Below are 21,548 nucleotides of genomic sequence, written 5' to 3'. Positions count from 1 at the left end.
TAGTAGCTCAGGGGGTGGCTAATCTTGCTTTAGTATAATGCTGTGTTAAACATTAAGTGAACCAATTGGAAATACGTTCAACTTTAAATATTTATCTCCTGGTTATAAAAATTAGTAGATTTTGAAAAAATTGCAGAGTTCTAGAACTAACCAAGAATGCTCATCAAATCCTTCTTTTTAAAATCTCCCCAGCGAACTACCTGTGGCTGTATTGGTCAGGCTTTTCCTGATTTCTCCTGCCCTGGAGATGACCCTTTCTCTGAATGTCTGTAACACTGTTGGTTTCACACAGCTTAGTACTGGGTTATAGACAATTTCACAGTCTGTAATTGTTTCTTTAGTGGCAGTCTTGTCGCACTTAAAGAGGGAATCTGCCTTCTATAGCTCTTGCATGCCCTCTAATACCTTAAACAGGGGAGAACAGAGAGAAGGCTAATAAATACTCAATGTATTCTATTATTTTTTCCTATCCACTTTGTCTTTGGGCTCCATTTTTTCCTCTGTATTTTAAAAAGCATGGCTTTCTTTTATGATAATCAAACATGGAGTGTTGCCTGTAATCCTAGCACTTGGGGAGGCCCAGACAGGAGGATAGCTTGAGGTCAGGATTTCAAGACCAGCCTGGTCAACAGAGTGAGAACCTGTCTCACAAAAACTGAAAAACTATTTGGCTGGACATAGCAGCATGCACCTGTAGACCCAGCTACTTGGGAGGCTGAGGCAGGAGGATCACTTGAGCCCAGGAGTTTGAGGCTGCAGTGAGCTATGATCATGCCACTGCACTCCAGCCTGGACAACAGAGCAAGACCCTGTCTCAAAAACAGAAAAATATGACATGTTATGTTTGTAGTAAATCATTTTGCTTTGTTTGGAAATTAACAAAAAACATTACAAAACATGAAGGTAATAATGTATTTCTGTCTGAGTCATATGAATTCATAGATCTTTCGTGTATCAGTTTACAAAGGTCCTGACTTCAGTGATAGATTTCTTCCCCTTTTATTGACCTGTCGTCTCTTTTTTGTTTCTAATATGAATTATTTAATATTGCTCCAGATGCTTACTGAAGAAGGTTTTATTTTATCTGAGTAGGTTTTTATTGTTGTATACTAAATGATTTTCATCAATATGAAGTTTTCACCTTGTCATTTTTTTTATCACTAGTGTTATTATTACAACAGTTCTGTACCTCTCAGATGCACTTCGTAAGAACTTCTTAAATGAAAACTTTGATTATAAGGTAAGCATTCATTTATATGACTCTCCTGCTTGGGCTAAAAGAATCACATTGTATTATAGGAAATTACCTAACATTTTCTTGGGCCATATTAGTTTTAACTATGAGTAATATTAGAACAGTTTTCATTATATTTGTGAACAGATGAAGGCTGTAATAATGCTTATCAACCTGGGAAATCATAGTGCTTAAAAGGAGATAGTTTTTTATTGTTACTATACATTTTAATTCTTTCTGTTTTCTGTATGATCCCTGTTTATGACAAAGGGGACTCAGAACATAGTGTTTTTTATTTTTTAGAAATAGAGTTTATATGAAGAAAACATTTACAAAGTAAACCCTTTAGTTTCTTATTTCTTTGTCTTCCCATTTTTTAGAATGAATTAATGAAAAGAAAAAAATGAAACATTGGTAAGGTTCTTTAAGGCAGAACCCTCTGTATATCTATGATATAATGTCATATGCCTGGGCGCCTACAAATTCTTGATATACTATTTTTCAAATAGCAAGTGATAAACAGCAAACAAAGATGAGCAGTGCCTATCTTGGCTTTCTTCCTCAATGGTGGTTCTTTGTTTTGGGCATCTTTGTTCTTACTCTGTTTTGAATTACATATTTCATATTAAACATGTTTATAAAATTTCCTTATTGGATAATAAGAAAATACAAAAAAGCACAAATACCAAATACAATAAAAAAGAAATTTTAATAGTTACATAATATTTATCTATATCATAGCTTATAGTATATCAAAATTTCATATTTCATTCTTATAAATTACTCATTTTATGTACATTCTTATAAAATAAAACTTGGCATATATCCCTAAATTATTTCTTTGGTTCTTTTTTTGTTTCTGGTTTTGTTTTGTCTTGTTTTGTTTTTGAGACAGAGTCCTGCTCTGTTGCCCAGGCTGGAATGCAGTGGCGCAATCTCGGCTCACTGCCACCTCCGCCTCCCAGGTTCAAGCGATTCTCTTGCCTCAGCCTCTAGAATAGCTGGGATTACAGGCACACACCACCATGCCCGGCTAATTTTTTTTTTATTTTTAGTAGTAGTATGGGGTTTTGCCATGTTCACCAGGCTGGCCTTGAACTCCTGACCTCAGGTAATCTGCCTACCTCAGCCTCCCAAAGTGCTGGGATTACAGGCATGAGTCACCACACCTGGCCCTTAACTATTTCTTTGGATAAATATTTATTAGTGGAATTGTTGAGTGAAAGGTTGTACCAATTACATTTGATTGCCTCTTTTCCTGCAGCTACACCAACATTAGAAGAGATTTTTTTTCTGACAGATAAAGAGAAAAATCCTGTTTGCTTTAATTTACATTTCTCACTAACTATTACTTATTGACTAGTTACTAGTTATTGATCAAAATTCGTATTTTTGTGAATTGTCTATTCTTGACTTTTTTTTTTCTTTTTTTATTTTGAGACAGAATCTCCCTCTGTCGCCCAGTATGGAGTGCAATGGCGCAATCTCTGCTCACTGCAACCTCTGCCCCCCAGGTTGAAGCAGTTCTTCTGCCCCAGCCTGCTGAGTAGCTGGGAATACAGGAGCACACCACCACGCCTGGCTAATTTTTGTATTCTTAGTATAGACGGGGTTTCACCATATTGGCCAGGCTGGTCTCGAACTCCTGATCTTGTGATCCACCCGCCTCGGCCTCCCAAAGTGCTGGGATTACAGGCATGAGCCACCGCACCTGGACTGTTCTTGACTTTTATTCATTATTTTACTTAGGGTTTTATTATATTCTTTTTTATTTGTAAGAGCTATTTATGTATAACAGATACTGATTCTGTGTCATATGTCTCCTGGTTTGTTATGTCTTTAATTTTACATGGTGTCAGTGGAGAAGTGTGTTCCTTCCATTATGTCCTTTATTTTTTTTTTGCTAAGTTTATTTCAGGGAACTTTATTCAGATCTCTTTCTGATTCTGTTTTTTGGTAAAAGAAAACTTAAAAGATTTGCCTGGGCAGGGAATTTTTATATAATGTCTGAATTTAAAGCAATTAGCATATCTGAAGAAGTGTATGCATTTTTTACAAGTTCTACGTTAAAAGGAGTTCCAAAAATGAACTCACACAGGAATAAAGAAATCCATCTTATACCTCATCCTCTTGGAGATACTCAGACATATTACAAGAGAAACCACACATCTATCTTTTAGCATATACCAAAAAGCTCGTGAAACCTGGAATACAGCTTTGGAGCAATATACACCTAGATAATAATAGTACTTATTTATTTAGTTACTTCTTCGTTTTAGAAAATTTTAAGCATATATACAAGTAGAGAGAATAGTATAATGAACCCCCATGATGTACCCATATCCAGCTTCAACTATTATCAACTCATGGTCAGTCTTACTTCAATTATACCCTCAACCACTTTTGAAGCAAATCCAAAATACTATGTCACTTCACCTGTCAATATGCTTGTAATACCATAGTATTTAAATATCTTGTTCTTGTTTTAGATCTGGGATTCCTACTTTTACCTCGCAGTCATTTTTATAAACCAGTTGTGTCTGCAGTTGGAGATGTTCACACCTTCCAAGAAGAAAAAGGTGTTAGAAAAGTAAGTATCAATGTATAATCAGGTGAGAAATGTTGCCCCTTAAAGAGTATTCAGTTCAAATGATTCATAAATCAGAATGCGCATAACTGGAAATCACACAGTGAAGAACCGATGACCAAGGGGTCAAGAAGCAGTCTTTTCTGGACATTTTAATATTTCAGACATGTTTGCACATTGTTTTGACCTGGCTCTTTCAGGATTCAAAATTTCTATAGATGCAAAAAATTATGAAACATCTCTTTTACTAAAAGGTAAAGAATTTGACTTAGAGGCATTGCGACACGTATATTAAATGTCTTTAATTAAAAACTCCTTGCCTTTTAATTCAGAATGATAGATTGTATCCTAAAGACACACAAATACTTCTTTGTTCTGGAGGCATTGTATCAGGTTTGGTTTTTTGTTCTATTTCAGGTATGGTGACATGCGGGTAACAATGGGTTGTGAAATTTTCAGCATGTGGCAAAACCTAGGTAAGTGAGGAAAAGAGAAGCCACATCTACTGTACAGCTCCTTGCTGTACCTTGAAGTGTACAAATGAAGAAAGGCAATTTACCAGTGACACCATTTGAAACCAAGTGTCTAAATCAATAAACATCTATAGAAAGTAATTGACACTTTGGCATTGAATAAGGTTACAACAAATTCTTTAAATTGGTCTCTTAAGAAAAGTCACCTTACCTTTGTGTGTTTCATTATTAATTAACGATAAATTTTATAATCTAGCATTGCTCCAACATTACACATATTTCCAGCGATGAGGCAACCTTTCAGAATTTGGAACTGTAACAACTCAAAATTTCTAGAACTCTGAGTTGAAGCTATGAATCATAATAAATTTAGGTTAAACTTCATGAAACATTGACTTGAACGTCACTACTCTTAAAAACTTGAGACCATTGTCCTATATCATAAAGAGTATAGCCAAAGGATTTTAAAAGCATCTGCAGTTGCTAAGAAACTGTTGGATCCAATTTTGTTAATCTGCTATAGCAGATAGAGTATATTATTCCAGAAAATTGATGGTACAGATCTGGTTGCATAGAAAACAATAATATTTGGAAAACAAATTGTTTTAAAATTCATTGGCATAGGGTCCCTTTCTAGAGATTTATAACTTATTTTATTTGGTATGTTAACTATGCAGGTTTTTAGTATTCATTTACTATTACTGCATCTTAATGTTCTTTGATTTATTAAAATGATTGACCTATTTGAGTTGAATACGTAATGACCTGAAAATATCTTTTCTCTTGGGCTTATCCAAGCGCAGCTTGGAGATTGGAAGGATTTATTTTCTGTGAATGAAAATAGAACCATTATTGTTTTACTTCCACTCATGTTAACAGACTGATTTTTGACCAGGATCATTACAGGGTGATTTTTTTTAATAGGGTATGTATATTCCTCAAATATACATAGCAACTTGAGGGAGCCTTGGTATATATAATTAAGCCCAGTGTTCAATGCTTGCTGGTGATTTCAGAAAAAATAAAAAATAAAAAAAAATAATGAAGCTGGGAGCAATGGCTCATGCCTGTAATCCCAGCACTTTGGGAGCCTGGAGCGGGCAGATCACTTGAGGTCAGGAGTTTGAGACTAGCCTGGCCAACACGGTGAAACCCTGTCTTTACTAAAAATACAAAAATTAGCCAGGCGTGGTGAGGGGGCACCTGTAATCTCAGCTACTTGGGAGGCTGAGGCAGGAGAATCACCTGAACCTGGGAGGTGGAGGTTTCAGTGAACCAAGATCGCTCCATTGCACTCCATCCAGCCTGGGTGACAGAGTGAGACTCTGACTCAAAAAAAAAAGAGTTATCATCTTGAAAACAACCTTCAACTATGTAAGGCCAGCCAGAAGATATCATGGTCGGTCTTTAGTTGCAGCTCAAAAATAGTTTTCTTATTTGGAGACTGCTCTTCTTAGTCTTCAGTTTTTTCAGGTTTCATTGATTCTTTGTGTCCTTGTTTTTTCTAAAGAAGATCAAGGCCCTTGTAGTGTCCATATTGCATTTGACATTAATTTAGCAAGATGTTTTTGAAAGAATGCTGCATTGAATCTGTTTGAATGCACTTGTGGTTGTGTAAGCTCTTTTCTGGGCTCAAATTATGAGAGCAGGACAGATTCTGTTTGGTTACAAGAATGTTAAAAAACCATGGCCAGTTACTGTTCTAGATACATCTCAGCATTGCCGTCTATGGCTATTTCCACATAAACCTGTATCCAAACCATAATAGCTATGCATTTAGGCCCATGACCCTTGGGCTGCTAAATAAAGCTGTCACATGTAATCTCCCTAAACATGTCACTGTATACTTCATAAACTTTTATCCTCTATTTTGTCTTTCTTCTAAAATGAAACTATTTCTGCCTCTCTGGTTTTTATGTTGTTACTTCTCTGTTTTTCTCAGAGATCTAGAGAATATGGAAAATTTCTGGAGCATATCAATACCTATAATGCAGTATTTTGTTATACTGTAGCATCAGCATCCTTGGAAGCTTGTAAGAAATGCAAAATCTCTCGCTCCACCTTAGACCTACTGAAACACAGTCTCTGGGATTGGGGCACAGCAGTCTGTTTTAGCAAGTTCTCCAGGTCATTCTTATGTACTTAGCTAAAAACTGAAAAGCACTGCTTTAGTTTATCCTCTCTCTTTGTTGTTACGGCCCTAAAGACTTAGCTCTAGCACAATCCTAAGACACTGTTAGAAAAGGCTCCTCCTTTATACTCAATTTACAGATTCCCAGCATGACATGGTTCAAGCGTAGGGTCAGCGTAAATTTTTACTTCATTCCTTGGCTGCTGCATTATTACCCAAGAGTTGTGTCTAGACTTTGCAAAGACTTCCCAAATATTAGGTGAATTTTAAAGTCTGTTGCTGTTGTGCAATAGCTAGAATTGGAAAAAATTCAGAAATGTTAAAGCCTCTCTTCCAACATATATTTTTATAAAATGAGGAGAATAATTAAGTATTCAGAGTGACATTTTGATACCCCTTATAGGCCTTAAGTCAGCTTGTTACTTAGGAATATCAAAGTACATTAATTATCATTTGGTTTACTTATAAATATGTCATGTTGAGAATTTGAATGCTGTAAGAGAATTTATTCAGGTAATTGTAAATTTGCCATGTTTTAATGTAACAGTCCAGTAAATTCAATTTGACTAAGTTTATGAAGCACTGGATATATGCAAGTATTTTGGAGGACATAAGAAAAAATGGTCCACACCTATTAAAATCTTAGTTTTCAAATCTTATATTTTAAAATTTTGTCCAATTTAGTTCGAACTATGACAAAGCTTGACAAAGACAACATCATCATGTTTTAGTAAAGCTAGTAAGCTTTTATGATTTCATAAATCAAGATCCTCAATATTTTTAGTAGATACAAAATGCACTAACTTTTAGAAAATAAGATGAAGGGAGGAAATGCCCAAGGTCACTTAATATACTTTTTTCCGCTTGAAACTGTCTAGTTGGTCTAATTTAGAAATACACATTTTACTGGATAATACTTTTAAATCAGATTTGGTCATTGATGTTTACCTCTGAAGTGTTGAAATTCTTCCATATGCTAGGAACATGTTGTTTTTTTCCATTCCACTGAGGACAGGGAGGGGAAAGACACATGTAATTCAGTGACTTGTCTGCTTTTAAACTTAAAGCTGTAAGATTTTAAAATCTGATCATTATATCCCTTAGCAACCTGTGAGCAATTTTTCAACCCCATGAGACCTAGAACTGCTTACGTTTACAGTGTTATTTTTAACCATAAATCATCTAACAGACATTTAGTTGTGTGTGCTTGAAATATTTTATAATTCTAAAATTACATAACAACTTGTCTGTAGTATCAAATGTGCTTTTATAATGATTATTTACATTAAGAAAGTTTAACCTTTGTTCTGAATTAGTAAATATTTGGATCCTTTAGTATATTTGTAGTTCACCCAACTGGAGGAAGCGAGTTCTAACTTCTCTTCTGCTGTCGCCTCTGTCTTGGAGTTTTTGCAAGCAGGGCCATGAGCACCCATTTTGATGTCTACAGGAATGAATCCGTGGCTCTGCTAGTTCATGCTGCAGCCCTAGTTCTATGAGGTCTGGTTGGGAACATAGAAATAAAATCAAAAGGTTTTGTTGTCTAAAGACAACAAATAGTCCTCCACAGGTCAACAAGGCAGGGCTTCTCTTCTTCCCTTGTGAGACAGCAATGGATCCTGGGGACAGAAAGGCTTTGAGCTCTTGCCTGGAACTTTAAGTCATGCTGCCTATCTCCAGTGCATACAGAGCACTGAACACATCATCCCGCTCATATAATTAAAATTTAGTTTTAAAGTATTTTTTAATTGTGGTAAAATACAAATAAAATGTACATCTTGGTTGGGTGCAGTGGCTCACACCTGTAATCCCAGCATTTTGGGAGGCTGAGGTGGGTGGATCACGTGAGGTCAGGAGTTCAAGACCAGCCTGGCAAACATGGCGAAACCCCGTCTCTGCTAAAAATATAAAAATTAGCTGGGTGTGGTGGCATATGCCTGTAATCCTAGCTACTTGGAAGGCAGAGGCAGGAGAATCGCTTGAATCTGGGAGGCAGAGGTTGCAGTGAGCCAAGATCGCGCCATTGCACTCCAGCATGGGGGACAGAGCGAGACTCTGTCTCAAAAAAATAAATAAATAAAAATAAATAAATGTACATTCTAACTATTTTTCAGGGCACAGCTCAGTGATATTAAGTATATTCACATTGCAATGCAACCATCACCACCATCCATCTCTAGAACTCTTTTCATCTTGTGAAGCTGAAATTCTATACCCAATAAACAATAACTTCTCATTCCCCTGTCTCCCCAGCCCCTGGTACTACCATTCTACTTTCTGTCTCTGTGAATTTAACTACTCTAGGTACCTTACATAAGTGGAATCATACAAAATTTATCTTTTTGTAACTGGCTTATTTTGCTTAACAGATTGTCCTCAAGATTCATTCATGTTGTAATGTATCAAAATTTTCCTTTTTAAGGCCGAATAATATTCTGTTGTATGGATATACCACATTTTCTTTATTCATTCATTCCTCAGTGGACATTTGGGTTGCTTCTGCCTTTTGTCTATTGTGAATAGTGCTGCTATGAACGTGGGCATATAAAATATCTCTGAGATCTGGCTTTCAGTTCTTTTGGATATATAGCCAGAAGTGGAATTGCTGGATCATATGGGAATTCAATTGTTAATTTTTTGAGGAACTGTTCTCCACAGCTGCTGTAACATTTTACATTCTCACCAACAGAGCACACACATTCTAGTTTCTCCATTTTCTCTCCAGCATTTATTATTTCCTGGTTTTTTGACAGTAGTCATCCTAATGGGTGTGAAGTGGTATCTCATTTGCAGTTGTGGTAAAATAATGTATTTTTGGAGCATAAAAGCCAACTAGTGGTTAAGTAAACACCTTTTCTTAAATATGGTATTCCTCAGCGTTTTCATTTTCTAAGTTGAAGGACTAAAAAATGTTCTATCAAGAGCCGTGGCGGAGGAAGGCATATATTTTCCCCCAAAACTTTACCCATCTGTACCCCTACTTGAAAGAACAGAGAAAAAGGTTAGTCTTTACTAGTATGTTCCAGTGTTGGCTTTTATCTTTCTTCAAGGTTAAGTTTTTCTTTCTATTTTTAGATGAACTAACATTCTTACTAAATATAAAGTGAGCTCTTTGTTCCACATTTGCAAACACAGCGTCTTGTAACTGCTGTAGAAAAAAAATCAATACTTCCCTAGCAGGCTGTTCTGTGTGCATAAATATAAAACTCCAACAGCCCAAGTAGCAGGTGCCCTAAATACTTCAAAATAAGACCATGTGGCCAACAATTAGAGGTAGAGAAAGTATACTAAATCTATGGTTTAAAAAGAAATCATTTAAATGAAGTTTATTTTGCTGTTGCCATACATAGCTCAAAATTGCTTTGCTGGTTCTGTAGGAATTAAATTTTCTGTGGTTGGAGAGCCTGTTCAGGTTTGCAGATTCCGTGTTCCCAAAGTATGTTTTCAGCAAATAAGCTATTCTCATGCATTCCTGCACAATGACTTAAATGTAGGTGTGGCTTCTCTGACCTTCTTACTGTCAATGGAAAAAATCAGGCTACAGAATGTAGTATATGGACCTTGTTTGAATTGTGATTGAAAGAAACCAGCTATACATGACATGTTTTAAGACCATCAAAGGAAATTTTAATATAGGCTGGGTTTTAAATTAATTTAAGGAATTTTATTTCTTTGTTAGGTGTGATAAAGGCATTAGGGTTCTATATTTGTAAAATGTCCTATCTGTTAAAGATGCTTACTGATGTATGTACAAGTAGACTGATAACAATGTCTCAGGCCTGCTTTAAAGTACTCTAGAAAAAAAATAGTTGGGGTATTAGGTAAAATGGGAAGGACAAGAGTCTTGATAATCATTGAAGCTAGATGATGGATGTATGGAGTTTTTTTTCTTTTTTAACTATTTTCTGTGATTTTGTGTGCATTTGAAATTTTTCATATTAAAAAGAAATTTGAAGAAAATTTGATTGTAAAATATCATAAGTGGAAGAGTTTTTTTTAAGAGATTCAAAAGTACTCAAGCAAGTGCATGCTAATATGGTCTTCATTAGAGAGGCCAAGGGATGCCAGGCTCCGGAAAGACTAAAGACCAAGATAGTAACATAGAAGCTCTGAATCTCATCTACCAACTCAGGCATGGGAGAACTATTCGGGCTGGCAGGAAATTCTGTTTCATTTTGTATTCCCTCTCTCTTCCATCCCCCTTTTTTCACACACACCCAAAAGCTGTGCAAAGGTTTAGTGTCTTACACAGTGTCAAGGCAGCAGAGAGAGCATAGCTGGGGCTCTGCTGGGGCACAGCCTCTTTGGCTGGACTTTTGAGCCCCTGCAGCCATCTCATGAGGCAGGGTTGTGGAACAAATGCAAGACCTGTTAATCTCAGAATTTGTGAGCCTTTGCCCCAACAGAAATTTTCTTCCCCCTTTTGTCTTTCCCCCCACTCAATTTCCAGGACATCTTGATAAGCTGTTTAGTGGGTTTAGGCTTTTTAAAATGACAGTAAGAGTGATTGAGTTCAGGTTGCACGGGTTTTCTACCCTGACAAAAATAACGGAGGGAAGGAATTGCAAATGCTAGCTGCTAGTTACTGGCTGGAATTGTATATGTTGATAGAATGAGGAAAATATAGGGAGAGCTATTAATTTATATTTCAGTGAGTTTGTCAGTCTTGAAAGTATTTATTCTGGCTGGGCACAGTGGCTCATGCCTGTAATCCCAGCACTTTGGGAGGCCAAGGCGGGCAGATAATGATTTCAGGAGATTAAGACCATCCTGGCTAACATGGTGAAACCCTGTCTCTACTAAAAATACAAAAAAAAAAAAAAAAAAAAAAATTAGCCGGGCGTGTTGGTGGGCGCCTGTAGTCCCAGATACTTGGGAGGCCGAGGCAGGAGAATGGCGTGAACCCGGGAGGTGGAGCTTGCAGTGAGCTGAGATCGCACCACTGCACTCCAGCCTGGGCGACAGAGCGAGACTCTGTCTCAAAAGAAAAAAAAAAAAAAAAAAAGAAAGAAAAAAGAAAGTATTCTATGGGCAGTAAATATACAATTAGATTAATGAAAAGTTTCTTTTGAGGTATTCTTGCTCTGATGAGGAAAACTAAGCAGTCCTTTGGGAAAGACAAAAGAATATCTAGGTCAAAAATAAAGGTAGGAATGCAAAAGGAGTTATGAGCCACATTTCTTCCTCACACATAATGGGTATGGATAAGTGATTTAGAGATAGTGGTGATATGGCTCTGATGAATGAAAGAACACCAGGGTTTTTGGTCCTGCGCCAATTTAGATAAAAGGACACACACACGTGGAGTGGTTTTAAGGAGCGAAAAGTTTAATAGGGAAGAAAGAAAGAAGAAAACAGCTCCCTTGTACAGAGACAGAGGTGAGGGGGCTTGAAACAAAGAGACTGCATGAGCAGCGGAAAAATGGTCAGTTATATCAGAGGCTGGAGGAGGCGATGTTTGATTTGCATGGGCCCAGGGGATTGGTTTGACCAGGTGTGTCATTCACACAGACCACAAAAAACCTGTCCTTTAATATGCAAATATGGGTCGCCATGATGTTCTGAACACATGGTGTTATCCGGAGGTGGCCATGACACTTGGCACAGGTGGTAGGACTCGCCATATTGCCCATGTCAGATGGACCTAGTTTTTAATCGCTGGCATTTGCATATCAAAGTTTGCCAGCCTGGCTCTTTAGCCGCCTTTTCTGTTAGAGAAGAAATGTTTCGGGCAGTTGTTTTTTATTGCAGGAAAATTTTCACCGAGAACCTTTACCACTACTATCAGCCTAAAAGTTATTTCTTAATAACTGCTGTATTATTCCCCCTTTAAAGAGAAGTAAACCTAACTGCTGTTAGGGGGTGTTGGATGACAATTCTTTCTGGCTACTTCCTGTTGAAAAGGGGTGTTGTGTGGGGGAACAGCAGTTGGGCCTTCTCCTGAGGTTGATTTAAGGGTTTTTGGAAGAATAGCGTGTCTGTGTTTGGCTTTGTTTGCAGCACTGTTTGGAGTTTGGTTACCTTTAGGCGAAAAAAGATAAATTTTACAAGAAAGTTTAAAATACAGGGTTAGAATATAAGCATTAAGATTACCACCATTAGTGGGGGTCCTATAGACCATAACTGACAGTAGAGTTTAACACCTGTTTGTTACACCAGTGGATTGCAATACCGTTTTGTCTTTACTAGATGTTGCTGTACATTACCAGAAACGTTAATATAAAAGTAACATTTTTCTTGAGGAAAAGCATATATTTCCCCCATGACTTGCCATTAGACAGTAATTTTAGGCTTAGGCTATTTTTATAACTTGCAATATGATCGGGAGAGATATGTTATTGGGTGGCTAAAAAAATTTTAGCATTAATTTGACAATTTATTGATTTTTTTATAGCTTCCACAGACTCTACAACATACTTAAACTTTCTGACTTGTTCTAAACATCTTTCCTTCAAATAACCAGTTTTTTTTTTTTTTTTTTTTTTAGGATAAGTATTTACCATACAAAGTCTTTCCTTATATAAAATCTTTTTTAAATAACAGTCTTTTCCTAGCTTAAAGTGCATTACATTATCAACCGTTAGTAAAAAAGTCCTATTAAACTTACTGATAGTAAAACTTTTATACTTACTTTTTATCCCTAACTATTACTTTTGCTATAACCAAAACAACCTTGAGTAAATCTTTCCTGCAATTATTAATCCTGTTATAAGGATGATAATCAGGCAAAATATTACAGCAATTAGAATTTTACAACCAGAATTCCACATTGTGGGTGACACAGTATATAGTTTTATTGCAATTAGTAGTGGGATGATAACAGTTCCCACAAGAGTGGCATAGTAAATAGTTTCCATTTTAAATTATCTCTTTACTTGCCAAGATATAATCTCCTTTGTGGGTTTATAAAGTTACAAATGCAATCCCATGTATAATTAAAAGTTGCTTGCAAATATGAGTTAAAAAGAAGTTTTAATATTTGGTGGTGAACTTTGAGAGGAAAGGTTAGGTAGGAGTGGGATTAAGATGAGTAGCCCTTACTTAGTTACTTATTTTTTATGAGTTTTAGCTTAAGATTTTCTATTTCTTCACATTTATGTTTAGGACATTCCTCTGGGCTGTCAGGGGTTGCTCCCTTAGCTTTTTAGACTTTGACTTGAGTGTGATGTATCTAGAAGTTGATTTCTGTAACTTTTATTGCCGAAGGGATTGAAATAACAGTGTAGGGCCCTTTCCAGCTTGGCTTATGGAAGGAGAGAGAGATGGGAGTTTTTGCTAATACTAAATGTCCTGGGTTGAATAAAGGTGGCTCTGTTTTCTGGGGTTGGGCTTCTGCTAGTTGTTTCAATTTTTGTTGGAAGTAATAGGTTACATGCTTAACCAATTTAGAGGTTTTCTGCCTGAAAACAATATCTGAACACGTTGATAAGTTTTATCCTTTCCCAAGTGAAAAGCTTGGTGAACGATTTTAAGGACTTTCCATTGGCTGGAGCCTGGCGAATGGAGTTTGCCATTATTTGACCATAGCAATTCTGAGGGCTGGAAAGTATGCCCTTGAGAAGTGGCCTCTTTTACTTCTGTAGGGAATACTGAAGTTTAATTTCTTTTGTGGAGCCTTCCTAGATTAGAAGCAGTTTGAAGCATGTTGATGCCTTGAGGCTTCCTTGCCTTTGACCTAGCTGCCTGATTAGCCAATTTATTTCCTTTGGCTACCTCACTTGTTTCTTTCTGATGTCCCCTGCAATGCATTCTTGCTATTTCTTGTGAAAGAAAAACTGAGGATAATAACCTATTGATTTTCTGGTGATATTTTATAGGAGAGTCATTAGTGGTAAGAGAATATCTTTCCTTTCAAATGGCAACATGAGCATGGAAAATTAGGAAAGCATACTTGGAGTTAGTATAAATGTTAGCTACCTTTCCTTTGCTTAATTCAAGTGCTCTTGTAAGAGCTATTAGCTTAGCGAATTGAGCGCTGTGCCTGGGAAGAGATGTTATTTAGAGTGACTACTGCTTATCCTCCTTTTGTATTTCTTGTTTTACTGGCTGTTAGCTAAGAGCTTTCCCTAGAGGACAGTAATTCTGCCACATTATGTGGGGTGTAAACAGTTAATTTATTTCCTAGGGTTAACTTGGAGGCTTTTTTTTTGACTAGTAGAGCTATTATGACAGTGGCTTGGAAGCATGTGTATATAATAGGTCCTTCTAACTGCAACCAAAGTTGAGAAAAATACTGGATTAGAGTTTTTCCTGAGACACTCCTTACAGTCTTGCTATGGGAAGAGGGGAGGCCTGGATTAGAGAGGAGAAAAGAGAGAGACTGGCTTTAGTGTTTAGAAGGAGGTTTACTTTCCCTTCTTTAATTTTCAGAATTACTCAGGGCTCTTGTGCTATAGTGGCAATTTGAGCTGCTGGAGCCAGGGCTTGAGCCCTGGGACCCATCAGTCCTGCTGGACCATCTGTGAGACTGGTCCTGAACCCAGTGACCTCCACCTCTGGGGGCAGTTCTGTCTCCAGTGGTCTCCGCCACAGACTGGACGGGGTTGAGGTGGCTTTTTCTTGCTGCTTGGGCATTCCTTTTTAAAATTCCCTGACCTGCTACCCTGATAGCAACTAGCAGATGCACCTCGGGGATCCTGGACTTTGCAAGCCTGCAAAGCTGCTGCTAGAGCCTTTGTCCTTCTCCTGAGCTTTTTCTTTTTCCTTTGGGCCTCCTTCTGGTCCCTACTATAAAAGACCAAAGTGGTCACCATTAGGAGGCTTTCTAAGGTGCTATTTGGTCCTATAGCTTGCTTTTGTAGTTTCTTTTTAATATTGGGAGCTGCCTGTGTAATAAACTTTTTTAGAATGAGCTATCCCTTGATTGAATTAGGGGTAAGGGGTTGTATTCTATTAGTGCCTTTCTCAGCCTTTTCGTAAAGGCTACAGGATTCTTATCTGTCTTTTGGTCTATTATAGACAGTTTTTTTGGCCCTCATTTTCCACGGCCTTCTAAAATCATATTAAAAAGTGCTTTTTTTTTTCATGTATTTCCTGAGTTTTTGGGGTTTCAGTCAGAGTTGTTTACTGGAACTGCTTCCCTCCCAATTGGGAATGGTGTTTCTACTATTTTTTTGCTTTCCTTAATTTGCTTTCTTCCCTTTTGGTGTATTATAGGAAATATATTGCTCACCTCTGAAATTCTCTGTTGCTTGCAGAGCTGCTTGCTTTTTAGCTGCCATTAGGGTCTGGTTTAGGAGCAATATAACATCCTTCCATGTGAGGTGAAATACATGAGTTAAATTTTGGAAAACTTCTATATACCTATTAGGGTCTTTGGAAAATCAGCCTATGTTTTCCTTTATTTGCATAAGGTTCTGTAATGAGAAGGGAACTTAAAAGGGCCCCAAATAAGGGGGATTTTTAGATGGTTCCCCTGGAAGTTGCTTTTTTAATTTTGGGGAACTTTTTCCCTGGCCCTGCCTGATAAGATTGCTAAAAGAGCTGGGTTGATCTTACAGCGCTTGCAGAGGTTTGGTAAAAATGCCATGTCCTTGTGCAAAAGAAAATGAGTTGCTTTTCTCTTTAAAGTTCTCAGGTTAAGGAAGTTCTGGTGTTTTAGAGTGCACTTCAGAGGGGTGTAAGCTGAAGATAATTTATTACCCATTTAGAAAAAGAAGTGAGAATAAAAGCATTTTTTTAGTCTTCTTCCTTTCTGTATGACCCAGAGTGGAGGAGAAGACAGGGAGCATTCTCTGACTGTTTTCCCTTTCTGGTTTTTGGATCTCGGCACCATGTTAAACGTGCTGCCCATGGTTGAAGGCATGGTCCTGCAAGCCATGGAACTGGATGAACGAAGTGGTGGGACTAACCACGCTTACCCACGCAACCTTAGCTTGTCCACCTTGTGTGACTCCCCCTTTGACTTCCTAAATTTGTGATTTGCCTGGCTTTCTAAAAAATGGGCCTTGGAGAGACTGTGTTGCCTTTGGGCAAGGCTTCTTTAACAAAGGAAACATGCTAGATTGCCTGCTATTATGGCCCATGCTAAAGCACTGACCTTTAAAAAAAAATGGTTTTAGTTAACTTCCGAACTTAAAATCCCCTTACTAATTAAGTAACATTTTAATAGGAAACACTATAGGTGCCTTAGAAGAACGTAGAAACCAAATGGCCGTCTTTTTTGCTGACGGGAAAATATTGAGACTAACATTTGGCTACAGAAGATATCTTACTCCCAACTGCTGAAGGCAGAACTTTCCTGTTCACAGGAGTAGCAGTAGAAAAACTTAAAAAGGAAAAGTTGCGAAGCTGCAGTGTGCTGCAGAGAACTAGCAATGTGTCCTGTATTAGTGAGAAACAATTAAGTTACGTTTGTTGGAACCTTGAGAGAGAGGAAAGGACTGCATGACTTTGGTGATGTAAAGGGACTTTCAGATGGGCACAGGTCTGAGGGTTGTGTTTGGAGCTGTATTTCTGGCTAGATAATCAAAGCACTTTGAGCACTTGAACTCACACTGACACTCAACCCAAGGTAAAATCAGCCCGCCTCCTGTGATAGAGGGGCACTCTCTGATGGTGTAAGGTCTCTGGGGAGCACCCATTCCCAAGAATGGGGAACTTCCCAGATGCTCCAGGGTGCAGCTAAAGGAGGGGGTTAACATCTTGCCAGTAGAGATCATGAGGACCTTGGTCCCCTAGAGCACTCAGGATACAGGCCAAGGGCAAGGAGATCCAGTTCCTAGTGGAGGCAGATATCTGACACAGCCTTGGGACAGCATCACAGAATGTGGTTGAGAAGTTGATACAAAGGCCTCTATGTATCTTCAAGATAGAAGGTAGTTCAAACCAGTGGCCTTTGTCCAGGGTACCTTTTCCAGGAGGATGGAAATTCCAAGGGAATTCAGGCTTATGAAGGTCTTAGCACAGAGCTTCCCATCTCCTCCTTATCACCATATTGGTCTGTAGAGGGTAGGCAGGACCCTGTTCAGAGGGCCTTTGACAGAGGGTACTGGTGCTTACATTCTAACTACTATAGCAGAGCTCCACTAATTACATGTGACAAAGTCGAAGATCAAAACACCAAATTCATGTAAAAGAAATACATTGTCTCTGGGAGCTAGGAAGCCCACAGGTGGATCTGGCTTCAGGCATGACCATTTTCAAGAGGACACACATCAGGGCTGGTTGTTTCCCAGCTCTCCTTTGTTCTGTGTGTTGACTTTAACCTCTGTGTACTCTTAGGCTTTCTCCACTCCGTGGGAAAATGGCTTCCATCAGCTTCAAGCCTATTTCTTCTTTTCAAAGTCCCTTTTAGAATGTCACTCAGAGCCACAGATTGTTCCTGCTGGGTGATGTGCCTATCATGAACCAGTCCCTGGGGCCAGGGATGAAGCTGGGTTTTGTTTGTTTGTTTAGAGAAGTCCTTATGTTTCTCAGCTGTACTTCATTTGGGGCTTCTGTGATCCTCCTGCCTCAGCCTCCCAAGTAGCTGGGACTACCAGGAGTGCCACTGTACCCAGCTGAAGCTGGTTTTTTGACAAGGCCCAGGTGATGTGCCTACTCTTGAGGCTGGGGCAGTACAGTGAGGACTCCCCAACCCCATCCCAACCACATGGAATGATGGATTAATATGGGACAAATGACACATGTGATTGCACTCTCCCATCAGAAAGATTAAAAAAAAATCCCTCTTCCTTTCCACCCCTCAAGTTCCTAATTGGCTTTCTTGCATTTACTCTCAGACAACTTTAAGAGGAGAAATTGGAAATCCTTGCCAGCTAACCTTGTCTCTCTCTCTTTTTACTTTGTAATTCATTGTAATCAGGTTCTCACTTGCATTACTCTTCTGCCACATCTAAAGGCCTGTATTGAGTCCCATTCCTAGGATAGTGATTAAGAATTCATTGTAGAGCCAGCTAGCTGGGTGACTTTGGGCAAGTTGCCTAACTTCCCAGGATTTTAGCTGCCTTCTCTGTAAGTGGGAGGTTGATAGTTCCTACCACCTGGAGTTGTTGTAGGGAGCAAATGAAATTACACATCTAAAGCACCCAGAGCAGTGCCTGCCATAGGGAATGCTTACAAGTACCAGATGTTATTAAGGAGTCACTGCATTTGACAACCTTGCCCCTCTTTGCTTCTGAAAGCCTTCTCTTCTCTATCATTTCCCATCACCACTTTCCCGCTTCTCCTTCCCTACCTTGCACTATGTCTCTTTAGTGAGCTCCTCTCTTGTCCCGGCACATGTGTGCCCAGGTTGTCCTGTTCCTTTTGTTCCTCTTATATTTTGCCACAGGTTTCCCCCATGTGATTTCATTCACCCTGTTTATCACTGAAAGTTCTGAAATAGTACATCTCCAGCCCAGGCCTCTGTCCCAAGCCGCAGACCAGGCTCTTTGACACCTGCTAGAGTATTCAGTGTTAGAAGTACCTCAAACATGCCCCAAACTGAGGTTGTGATCTTGCCTCCCATCTTAAGTTGGCTCCTGTTTCTATAAATTTGATATCATTTAATAGCAGTGTTTACTCTCACTCATGTTCTTGCCCCTTTTCTCTATTACCATGGCTGCTGCTTTTGAACCAATCTTTGTCATATTTACTTGGATAACCTACTTGGCCTTCCAGCATCTGTCTCCCCACTACAGCCCATCTTCCACACTCTCCCAGTTATTTTTACACAAAATGAAGCTCTAATTGGCCACCACCACTGACAGCTGAACTACCCGACTCCCTCTTCCAGTCAACTTAGTTTACAAACCAAGCCACCCTCATTGCCAACACATCCCTCACCCAACCCTGACCCCTGCCACACTGAACTTCTGAGCATGACATACCATGCCTGGCTAACTTTTTGTATGTTTTGTACAGATGAGGTTGCACCATGTTGCCCAGGCTGGTCTTGAACTCCTGGTCTCAAGCGATTCTCCTGCCTTGGCCTCCCAAAGTGCTGGGACTGCAGGCGTGAACCACTGCACCCGGTCCTTTGTTTTTTCTTGATACTAGATTTGTAGCTTAGCAATCGCCCAAATACCCATTGTGATTAGCTATTTACAAGTATTTCTCCTAATACAGTGTTTATAATACACTAGACATTCTTATTTCTTGAGTCACTGAATGACTTATTTCTTGAGTCACTGAATAAATTAATGACTGAACGAGTTAATAAAATGGAAATACAGTAAACACATACAATATAGAATAAGGTACATTTTTATGATCTTGACATTCTTCAAACTTCCCAAACAATTAAATGAATACTTTGTTCCTTATCAAAACATGTACAAGAAAGAAGTAACCACTACTGCTTTGTCTCTCTTTGTGTTTATAGTAATTTCAATACTTAAAAATTCAAACCATTGCTTTGACTGCTGTAATGCCTTGTTGAGGAAAGTTGATGTGTAGAGACAGAAGACACCATGACCTCTCTGGCTTACAGACTGTGGGGAAGTTTTTCTAAATTCTCTTCTCTCACATTGGTAGCATATGCAGCATTGCAACATGGCCCTTCAAATCTAAAATATTCAGCTGTGTGCAGTAACAGGTACCCTTCCGTGTCATTGAAAGAGGGAGGAAAGTTTTATCATGACAGAAATGCTCATACTCTGAGGATATAATAGAGAGTGAATACTTGAGGGTAGAATTAATCAAACAACTCTTCTTGATGCTGGATATTTTAGCCTAAAGGAAAAAATAATACATGAGTTTAGCTTTTAATGTTTCAACAGTTTCACTGATTGTCCAGAAGTCATTGTGTGCCCACTTTCCTCATGTGTTCATCTATTGCCAGTGTTACTTTCTGTGCCAAGATATGAAAAACTTGGTATTGACTTGGTCATGCTCTTGCCAACGTCCCATAGCACTGAAAATAAGGCGATTATCCAGAGATGGGGGCCCACCTTCCAAAGACAGTGGAGGTTTCCCAAGGCACTTCCAATCACAAAAAACAGTGAATTCACAAACATCCACATGTTTTCCCAGCTCTCATCTCAGTCATCATTTTAGCTCCTCCCCGGATTCTTTCATATTCATGTTACTTAAAAAAAAACCCTCTAAGCCAGGTGCAGTGGCTCACGCCTGTAAACCCAGCACTTTGGGAGGCCTAGGTGGGTGGATCACCTGAGGTCAGGAGTTCAAGACCAGCCTGGGCAACATGGTAAAACCCTGTCTCTACTAAAAATACAAAAATTAGCTGGGTATGGTGGTGTGTGCCTGTAACCCTAGCTACTCAGGAGGCTGAGGCAGGAGAATCACTTGAGCCCAGGAGGCAGAGGTTGCAGTGAGCCGAGATTATGCCATTGCACTCCAGCCTGGGCGACAGAGTGAGACTCTGTCTCAATAACAACAACAACAAAAGCCCTCTAAAGTCATTTATACTATACCTATGCATTGTGAATCTACAGTGTCACTGGAAAATTACCCTCCTTCATGAAGCCAGCTATCTTTCTCCTCAGCCTCCCAACTTGTAAATTCTAAGTGGATGCTGTCAGTAGCATGTGCTTTCAGCCATGAGGCTGAAGGTTAGCTCTTGAGTGTATTTTTCATAGCATGCAATAGTCATATTATAGAACTAGAAACTTATGAGATTTAACAAAGATGATTAGTGTAATAGACTTAACACTCACCAGCATAATAGACTTAAAACTCACCTGCTACATGAAATCATCTGTGTCCATACCATTCCCCACCTTCCTTTCCTCTGAATTATCAATACCATACCTTTTAGCACTTGGTAAAACACCATTGTGGGTTCACTATTGTTACATTTTAATCTTTTCAGAAAATGTTTATATTCTTTTGGTGGGACCACTATTGAGATTTTTATGTAAGTTGTGTATTTATTCTGTTAAGAAAAAAACACAAGGGGCCCAGCCTGGTGGCTCATGCTTGTAATCCCAGCACTTTGGGAGGCCAAGGCGGGTGGATGGCTTGAGCCCAGGAATTCAAGGCAACGTTGTGAGACCCCATCTCTATTTTTTAAAAAACAGGCTGGGCGCGGTAGCTCATGCCTGTAATCCTAGCACTTTGGGAGGCCAAGCTGGGCGAATCACTTGAGGTCAGGAGTTTGATACCAGCCTGGCCAACATGGTGAAACCCCATCTCTACTAAAATACAAAAATTAGCTGGCCATGGTGGCATATGCCTGTA

At 38.8% G+C, this 21,548-nt stretch overlaps 1 protein-coding gene across 6 annotated transcripts in view; it reads left to right on the top strand.

Moving 5' to 3' along the window:
- The window catches only part of DOCK4 (dedicator of cytokinesis 4), a 525,542-nt gene that overhangs the window by 433,610 nt on the left and 70,384 nt on the right, over positions 1-21,548 (top strand). For all 6 annotated transcript variants that reach the window (XM_054559683.1, XM_024249890.3, XM_054559685.2 and 3 more), the window contains 3 exons: positions 1,165-1,240; positions 3,724-3,824; positions 4,239-4,297. In XM_054559683.1, coding sequence (XP_054415658.1) covers positions 1,165-1,240; positions 3,724-3,824; positions 4,239-4,297 — 236 coding nt within the window. The remainder of the gene's footprint in view (positions 1-1,164; positions 1,241-3,723; positions 3,825-4,238; positions 4,298-21,548) is intronic.

The sequence above is a fragment of the Pongo abelii genome, chromosome 6, assembly GCF_028885655.2.
Source record: "Pongo abelii isolate AG06213 chromosome 6, NHGRI_mPonAbe1-v2.0_pri, whole genome shotgun sequence".
Lineage (NCBI taxonomy): Eukaryota > Metazoa > Chordata > Mammalia > Primates > Hominidae > Pongo > Pongo abelii.
Note: the sequence above shows the minus strand (reverse complement) of the source record. Positions and strands in the feature narration are given on the sequence as shown.